At 44.3% G+C, this 9,519-nt stretch overlaps 1 protein-coding gene across 1 annotated transcript in view; it reads right to left on the reverse strand.

Annotated features, from left to right (window-relative positions):
* SLC7A8 (solute carrier family 7 member 8) overlaps positions 1 to 6,142 on the reverse strand; it is a 74,836-nt gene extending 68,694 nt beyond the window's left edge. Inside the window, exon 1 of the mRNA XM_038741127.1 lies at positions 5,194 to 6,142. Within this exon, the coding sequence (XP_038597055.1) occupies positions 5,194 to 5,344 (151 nt within the window). The 5' untranslated portion in view covers positions 5,345 to 6,142. The remainder of the gene's footprint in view (positions 1 to 5,193) is intronic.
* Between the last annotated feature and the right edge of the window lie 3,377 nt (positions 6,143 to 9,519).

A 9,519-nucleotide genomic window follows, 5' to 3' on the forward strand; every position in this document is an offset into this window, starting at 1 on the left:
GAAGTTTATGGAGGGAAACTGGGAGAGGACAGTACTTCTTCCCTAGCTCCAGGGAGGATTTTAACTAGAATGCAGGAATGTTGAGAGGCCCTGTTCTTTTTTGTAGTAATATAGGTCAGCTCTTTCTGTTGTTCCTCTTTTTTTCGTTTATTTTATTTTTAAATGGTATTTGTTAAGCACTTACTGTGAGCCAGGCACTGCACTAAGTGCTGGGGTAGATACAAGCTAATCAGGTTGGACACAGCCCACGTCCCACAGTCTTCATTCCCATTTTACAGATGAGGGAACTGAGGCACAGAGAAGTTAAGTGACTTGCCCAAGGTTAAACAGCAGACAAGTGGCGGGGCCGGCATTAGAACCCAGGTCCTTCTGACTCCCAAGCCTGGGCTCTATCCTCTAGGCCATGCTGCTTCTCATGGTTTATTGGTCTTGCTTTATCCTGTTGTGTATCTGTTGTCAGTTCTCTGAGCTGCTCTGGGCCTTACACTTTTCCTCAGGACTTGGTACTTTGCACAAAATAAAAGTTCCACAGGTAAAAGAACAGTGCTTGGCACATAGTAAGCGCTTAACAAATACCATCATCATCATCATAAAAAGTTCTACTGGCCTGACAGCTGGAGAAACCACAAGTTGGACAACTGAGCTACATTCAGGTGGCTCGGTTACCTTGCCCTGTCCTTCAAATTTGTTTTTTTTCTTCCTCAGACAAGCAGCAATTTCATTTTTACAAGGGTGCCAAAGAATTTCCTCTCAAACCCTGCCCTGTGGCCCGAGATTGAGAAAACCTTCTGGCCTCTAAGAAGATCATCCAACTCCAGGTATAAGAGAGTTTAGCCAGTGGGATAAGCACTTAATGTGAGCCCACTGTTGGGTAGGGCCCGTCTCTATATGTTGCCAACTTGTACTTCCCAAGTGCTTAGTACAGTGCTATGCACACAGTAAGCGCTCAATAAATACGATTGAATGAATGAATGAATGAATAATACAGTGCTCTGCATTCAGTAAGTGCTCAACAAATATGATTGAATTGAATGAATGAAAAGGACTGTGTCCAACCTGTGAAGTTCAGTGCTTAGTTCTTAACCCCAGTGCGTAGTTCAGTGCTTGGCACCATTTGTACGAGTACGAGGGAGTACAAAAATTTAATCCCCATTTTACAAATCAAGGAACTGATGCCCAGAGAAGTTAAGTGACTTGCCTGAGGTCACACAGAAGGCAAGAGGCAGAGCTAGGATTGGAACCCAGCTCCTCTGACTCTCAAGGCCTGTGCTCTTTCTATTAGACCACACTGCTTCTCGTCTAACTGAAAGCTCATTGTGGGCAGGGAATGTGTGTTTGTTGTCATATTGTACTCTTCCAACAGCTTAGTACAGTGCTCTGCACACAGTAAGCGTTCAAAAAATATGACTGAATTGATTTGAATTGAATTCTGATTTCATTTGGACAGATTCCTATCCACACTTACTCCTCACAGGACTAATGTCAGTTCACAGACAGCTAAAAATATTCATTCATTCATTCGTTCAATCGTATTTATTGAGCGCTTACTGTGTGCAGAGCACTGTACTAAGCCCTTGGGAAGTACAAGTCGGCAACATATGGAGACGGTCCCTACCCAACAACAGTCTCATAGTCTAGAAGGGGGAGATGGGTGTCAAAATACTTCTGGATTCCCTAAACATGTTAGCCATGAACTGCTTCCTCCGCAGGGAAAAATACGGACTCCACTCTGGACTAAGGACTAACTCTGCCCAAGGCACTTCAGGTACATCAATCCAGAAAGCTTCCCTCCAGCCCAAAAGGGCTGTTCACATCGCTTTCACAATCTTTTTTCCTTTGAGAATTAGCAAGTACCTCTAAAACCCCCAAAAAATCAGGTACCAAAAACTATGAACACACTCTACCTCTCCCATGTTCCCTTTATGTTCCATTTTCGTGGGGATGTGTATTAACGGGGGTAATGTGTACATTTGCTGCAGGCAAACAGCTCCTCTTAGCAGACAGAATGGAAAAGGTTAGGAGGGGGCAGGAATGCTCTGAGAAAATAAAGGAAGGGTTGATGTCAATTTTGCAAGCTGGTCAAATTGTTTGCCACCTAAAGCTTTTCCAAATCTGCTTCGCTTGAATGACTTCAGCACTTCTCTTCCACTGAGGCTCAATACTTCCTCGAACCTCGTCCTGTGATCTGTTTTTAAAAACTCAGCTGAAACTCTCTTTCCTCCCTCCTATTGCCTCCTCTTTCCGGAATTCTAATAGCTGTGACAATGACAAACACTTCAACCGACTGCCAAAACAGACAATTTTATATTAAAAGGGAGCAAGATGGCTGAACCCCCAGCTGAAAGCTAAATGTCTCTGGGAAGGGGGCGATGGACAGCTAGGTTATCTGAGAAGCAGAGAAGCAGCGTGGCTCAGTGGAAAGAGCCCGGGCTTCCCAAGCGCTTAGTACAGTGCTCTGCACACAGTAAGCGCTCAATAAATGATTGAATGAATGAATGAATGGAGTCAGAAGTCATGGGTTCAAATCCCGGCTCCGCCAACTGTCAACTGTGTGACTTTGGGCAAGTCACTTCACTTCTCTGTGCCTCAGTTACCTCATCTGTAAAATGGGAATTAAGACTGTGAGCTCCCCGTGGGACAACCTAATTACCTTGTAACCTCCCCAGCACTTAGAACAGTGCTTTTGCTTATAGTATGCGCTTAATAAATGTAATTACTATTATTATAATCTGCACCCCCTGTCCAGAAGTGTAAGACGGGAGGAAGAGAGGGAATTTAGCAGCCAACTCACAGAGGAATCTGGAAGGACGGAATATCATCACCCCTTCTAGACTGTAAGCTCGTTATGCCCAGGAAATGTTTCCGCTAATTCTCTCGTATTGTACTCTCCCGAGCGCTTGAAACAGTGCTCTGCACATAGTAAGCGTTCAATACATACCATTGAGTGACTGATCAATCATCATCATCATCTGGCTCCTCACTGTCCTGTTCGCCCCCTCCAGACTGTAAGCTTGTTGTGGGCAAGGAAAATGTCCATTTATTGTTGTATTGTACTCTTCCAAGTGCTTAGTACAGTGCTTTGCACACAGTAAGTACTCAATAAACACGATTGAATGAAGCTGAGTTGAGATTTAGCCAAAAGTATGTATTGCTTAAAGGGCTCCTCTATTCTTTGTAACAACCCCTCTTGGAACATACTTCACTCTCACCAGAGGATGGTACTTCTTCACCACACCTGGACACTTGCTTCCCTAACAGTCCCTAAATGAAATCCCTTTAATAAAGGAAAAGAAGCCAACTAAAGAATGAAAATCATTCAAAATACCTCAGATTCTTATTTAGACATGGGAAGGATGGGTGAGTGGGGGGTCGGGGGGGAGCGTGTCTGACTGTGTCTAGGGCGAATCCGGTCACGAATTGGAAATCTTGCCAGAGGGAAAGAAAATGCTTAATCCTCTCAGGCAAACTGGTAGAGGTAATAGAGTCGGGGCTATTTATAGAAGGTGGAATTGGCATGCATTACACAGAATATATCGAGCCATTTGCTGTTCTCTCTTTCTAGACCGAGACTGACTGAAAATGAATCAGATTAAAGATAACCAGAGAATTGAGAGAATCAAATACCGACTACAATCTTTTTACACTAGATTAGTTGGTATACCGGAAGATAGCCCGGAGGCTTGGTCACAGAAAGTAAGATAAAATAACCTAATTTTGACAATGGGCTAGAGATTACACCAGCCACTGAAGCCTGGGTGTGAGAGTCCGGCGACTAGGGTTTGAATACGACACTGATTTCAAGACTGGTCCCTGGTATCACTAGTATCTAAAGTATGGGCAGAAGGAGCAGGGTACCTGGAGCCAGGAGACCGGGATTCTAGTCCCAGCTCTGCCACTGGCCTGCTGGGGAACCTTAGACAAGTCACTTAACCTCTCAGAGACTTGGACTCCTCATCTGTAAAACAGGGATACTACTACTGTAACCTGCCTCTATCTTACAAGCATTTTGTGAGGATAAATGAAGTCGGTGATGTGAACGCACTTGGGAAAAATTTAAAGTGCTATGCAAATATCAGGTATTATTACCAAAGAAAAACCGATTCTGAAAAATAGGGTGAACCCTTCCCCTCTAGACAGTAAGCTCATTCTGGGCAGGGAATGTGTCTGTTTGTTGTTATATTGTACTCTCCTAAGCACTTAATACAGTGCTCTGCACACAGTAGGCACTCAATAAATACGATCAACTGACTGACAGCTATGGCAAGCCCTTGCCTATTGAAGGGCCAAGAGGTAAACAAATGGCCTTGGGCATTATCCTCAGATCACCCTTCTTCCTAGCAGCCCGCCCCCGACCCCAAATCTTCCGTTTCGGGGAGTGAATGACATACCCCTGACATTAACTTCTGCTACCACCCCTGATACCCTGCTGCCCGAGGAAGGGAGGAAGAAGACTTTATTCCCAACCACTTCAACCCGGTGCCTCTGGGAAGGGAGTGGGTTGCTTAGAGACGGATGTGGTTCATCACAGGACACCTGCTCTGGGTAATGAAGTCTCCCACATACACTGGCCCGGCCAGGGCCAGCACTTTCCTCAGGTGACCAGCTGGAGAGAACACCTTTATCCGACCATTTTTCCCTGCCTGGACTTTTCCTTCCCTCCTGCTTTGTCTCCAAGAGGCTTCTGTGGGCCCGTGTGGACAGGGACAGTGGAGAGGAAGCTTTGGGTTACAAGACAGAGTTCAAACAGTAGAAACGGAGGCCAGAGGCATCCCAAGCCTTGGACAATGTGTACTTCCTAAGAAAACAGGGCTACCATTCTGGTGACAGTCAACAAGGTGGAGTAAGATTTCTGCCATTAAGCTCAACCCAAATGGGGATCAGCGGGGCTCTCCGGCTGACCCGGCCTTGCTAAAATCAATGCTTGTTCATTCCCATAGCTCACCCCTAAATTTCAAACCGAGGGGCAGGGGATAACCCGTTTGATCTTTGAGGCAAATTCAAATCCATTCACAGATCCTCCAACCAGGGAGGGTTGGGAGTGGAATGAACAGCCCGGGCAGAGGGGCACAAAACGCTGCTTCTTAGTTGTTTTTGAGGATGCTGGTTAGAGAGTGAGGGGGCGAGGGGCGGGAGAGATGCTCTTCAAGCTCATTTCACGTCTATTCAAAAGAACCAAAAGAAAGCTGGACTCACCTACAATAATCCCGCAAGCACTAACCAATCCGATCTCCTTCTTCAGGGCCACTCCGCCCTCTCCGGATCCAGTCTCCGGGCCGGCATCAGACTCATTCCCACCTGCGTGGTTCTTCGCTGTGCTGTTTCGGTGCCTAGCTCCTTCCTCCATCTCTCTCGGAACAAATCAATCACCAAATTTCTCTCTCACTACAGTACTGTAGGTATATGTTTCTGTGAATAAAAATGTCCTTTTCCAAAAATGCAGACCCTCCCCGCGGCTGCCACGCTCTCTCCAAAAGGCACAAGCAGATGATGAAAGGAAATTTAAAAATATTTCTACACTTAAGACACTTCACTGTCACCCGTGGCTGCCACCAAGGGACGTGGTTTAAAAAAGAAAAATAGACATATGTACAAAAATAGAACTGTACCACAGTTACTCCCTCTGGAGTTCACATGAAAGAAGGGATGTGGATCTCAAGATCCAGGGCTGTTTCTGCACGCTTTATACCAGCCGCTCCTTTGCTCAGATGTGCCCCCAAAAAAGGTTTGGATTTTCCTTCAGGTCTCTCCCTGAACCAGAACATAAATTGGCTTTTTGGCTCTTCTGTTGTCTCTTGTTGGAAGGTAAGGGGGTTTGTCACTGACTGGGGAAAAGACAATCCTCAGGTGCTTTCTTCTCTCAGAAAAACAGAGTGGAGACACAACCGGTTTGCACTTGATTTTGTTTCCAAAGCGTGGGCTTTCTTTTCCCCCTCCCCTTCTCCTCTTCAGAATTTTGCAATTGCTCTCTCCTTCTTTCCTAAAGTCTTCTCTTTTTTCCTTCTTGTTATGCTGGTTGTCTTTTCTCTTTTTTCAGTCCCTCTATCCTTGAACGTGCTGGTTAGTTTTCCATCTCTCTTCTTGGTTACAGGAGAGTAGCTCCTTCACATGTGCAAAGCCCTTTCCTTCTGCATGGGTTTTATTTCCTGAACTGAATAAGCAGGCTCCACCTCCTCGCTCTTTCCTCTCCATCCTCAACAGCTTTCTCCTCCCTCTTCAATTTCAATATTAGCACACACCACCAAAAATCCCTCTTTGAGAAAATAGAATAAGATGAGCCTTTCTGTGCCGGCAGTGTTTCCCTTTGCCATCTCTCTGCCGGCACAAAATGGATGTAAAATCCCTCCCCACAAAAATGATCCAAGAGAATGTATTAGTCAGTATAGCATTACATGTCAGCCAGCATATGTAAGCTTTAAAAATAAGAGAACAGTTGTGGAGACAGTTTTAACTCCATCTGAAATAAACTGGAGCCGGGACAAGTGACTAAAAGAATTATATTTGCATTACTTAGGGCCAGATGATGATGACTCGTGGGGGTTCAGGGGTTAAGATTAAAGATAACCACTTTGAAGTTATTAAAGGATGCAGTATCATTTTAGGGGAATCAAAATGGGAGGGTGGGGAAGGTGGGGGAGAACTGTGGGGAGAGAACTAAGGGTAATGAAATAGACTGACATCACCAAAATTGAGAAGTTTGTGGAAAATGGGACTCTCAGGGGCTGCGAGTCTCAGAGAAATGGTGGGAATCTCATTATTTAAATTCTTTGCCAAAAGGCCCTGGGTGAAGCACTGAGAATAGACAGACTAGACAAAACTCTTGCGGTGGCAGGGAAATGTGGAGGGGTGGGGAGTCTTGAAAGATGACCTAGCAATATTAAATTAGAAAAAACGAATCCGTCCGTGTTGCTCAAACTGGGTGTCACGGGGGAATCCAAAGTGGTTGCAGACCTAAAATTGCAGTGCTCTGAACAGCTGTTTGTTGGAGGTGGCCACCACAAGCTCCCCCGCCCCCCCACTATCTCATAGCCACCCTTCTCTTTTCCTTATGATCCAGTCAGCTCTGGGCTCTGCCCCGCCCTATTTTCACCTCCTCCTTCTCCTGTCCCTCCCTCTTAACCTCTCCTGTCCTGGGCAAAGATACTAAGGTTCTTTAAAGTTGCTTTTCCAGTCTCAACAGCTTTCATACCACAGTTTTCCTAGACAGGGTTAAGGTTTTGAGGGGACTAAGGGGTCCTGGGTGGGGGTCGGGGGGGTGAAACGAAACCCTTTGAAAACCTTTAGTTTAGAGGATGGTTGCCTCATTTCCATAGTAGTGTTATACTTCTATTCTCATTTCACCCCAGAGATAGCTGCATTTCAATCAGCTACTTCATTTCAGTGGTGAGGGCTGTGATTTCTCTTTTGAAATTTTCCAGCATGTAAGTACTAGTCACTCAGGGAACAAAACGATTCTGAGTTTAATTGTGCCAGTGACTAAGAGTGAACCTGTCTTCTTCCCGGTGTTAATTACAGCCTTCAAAAATTTGACCAAGGTCACCTTTTTTTTATAATGCCGACAGACCTTGACTTGTATTTTTTTAATCGTTTTAATGCTACCAACATTCAACACGTTGATAATAACCTTGCGTAGGATGCAGATTTTCAAAGAGAATTAAAAGTCACTGATCAAGCTTTTCACTCTTGCAAAACAAATTTTCTTCTCTCTGCCCCCTGATTGGGTTAGCACTATTAATAGGCTTCAAAGGTTATGGGCCTCTGTCCTCTGTCTGCCAATTCAAGACGGTGCAAACTGACAACATCAGCAAAAAGAGCCCACAGAGAAGGATTCCAGAAGATAACAGACAAGGCAGGCGATGAACAACTAAGATATAATACATAACTTCATGAGAGGCAGTGAGTCACTACAAACATGATTTCTTCTCAGCTGCCTCTGGCTTTTTCTCTACCACATTAGAATGGCGCTACTTGACATGCAGGAAGCATGACCTTCTCTCTGATGGATTGGCTCCTTAATCGATTTGATTGGTGGCTTCTGCAAAGATTCCAGCATTAGAGCACAATGTAGGAGTTATCTTTCATTTTCCTGTTCTTCCAAGCCCGGCTTGTCTCATTGTTTTCACATTTAATTAAAAGGACACTGATTGAAAGCCTGGGGAGATCATCAGTGGAATAAGTTTAAGGTCTCTGTGGCTCTACATCACCTACAAAACCAATCCCAAACTCCCTGAATGCTATTCAGAATGCTTTATGAATCTCATCTCGTAATTGACTAGAAAAGTGGCAAACATGGTCTTTTTGGCACAGGGTGCTGTCTAGGAAACAGAATTGGCAGGCAAAATTTGCTACTGATCGTTATTTCTCTTTTCTTAGCACTTAGCATGTGAGAAGTAATTTCTACTCATCTTTCATTCCCTTCTCCCATGTCAAAGTTAAGGTGCGGTTGTCCCCTGGTTACAGCTACTCCAATGTAAATAAATTACACAGGAATTATAAGGCCCTTTCCCAAATTGATCCTTGAATACAACAAAATTCTGTCCACGAAGAGAAGGAAAGGAATTCTAGGAAAGAAGCAAGATGCGGTGGAAAGAGGGAAGAGAAAAATCCCTAAGAGCACTTAACTGAGGCAAATTCCATTTCGTACTCGCATTTATCTTTCCCACTGTTGAAAGTCTTGTTTTCTCTTTCATCTGAACTCTTACAATAGTGATGGTATTTGCTAGTTCCTTACTCTATGCCAAGTATATTGTTAGGCACTGGGATAGATACAAGTTGTACTCTCCCAAGTGCTTAGTATAGTGCTCTGCACACATTAAGTGCTTAAGAAATACCATTGATAATTCATTCATTCAATTGTATTTATTGAGCGCTTACTGTGTGCAGAGCACTGTACTTAGCATTTGGAAAATACAATTCGGCGACAGATAGAGACGAGAGGATCCCTACCCAACAATGGGCTCACAGTCTATAAGGGGGAGACAGACAACAAAACAAAACAAATAGACAGGTGTCAATACAATCAAAATAAATAGAATTATAGATATGTACACACCATTAATAAAATTGAGTAATAAATATGTACAAATATACACAAGTGCTGTGGGGAGGGAAAAGGGATAGGGCAGAGGGAGAGAGTGGGGGTGATGGGGAGGGGAGGAGGAGCAGATAATAATGACGATGAAAAAGTCCGTGTCCCACACTGAGCTCACAATCTAAGGGACAGAAAGAACAGGTATTTTATTCCTATTTCACAGATGAGGAAATTGAGGCATGGAAAAGTGAATTGGAATTCACTTGGAATTCATTGGAATTCTGATGTTGGGGTTCATAATAATAATAATGGCATGTATTAAGTGCTTACTATGTGCAAAGCACTGTTCTAAGCGCTGGGGAGGTTACAAGGTGATCAGGTTGTCCCACAGGGGGCTCACAGTCTTAATCCCCATTTTACAGATGAGGTACCTGAGGCACAGAGAAGTTAAGTGACTTGCCCAAAGTCACACAGCTGACAATTGGCAGAGC

The sequence above is a fragment of the Tachyglossus aculeatus genome (assembly GCF_015852505.1).
Source record: "Tachyglossus aculeatus isolate mTacAcu1 chromosome 12 unlocalized genomic scaffold, mTacAcu1.pri SUPER_6_unloc_1, whole genome shotgun sequence".
In the NCBI taxonomy this organism is placed as follows: Eukaryota; Metazoa; Chordata; class Mammalia; order Monotremata; family Tachyglossidae; genus Tachyglossus; species Tachyglossus aculeatus.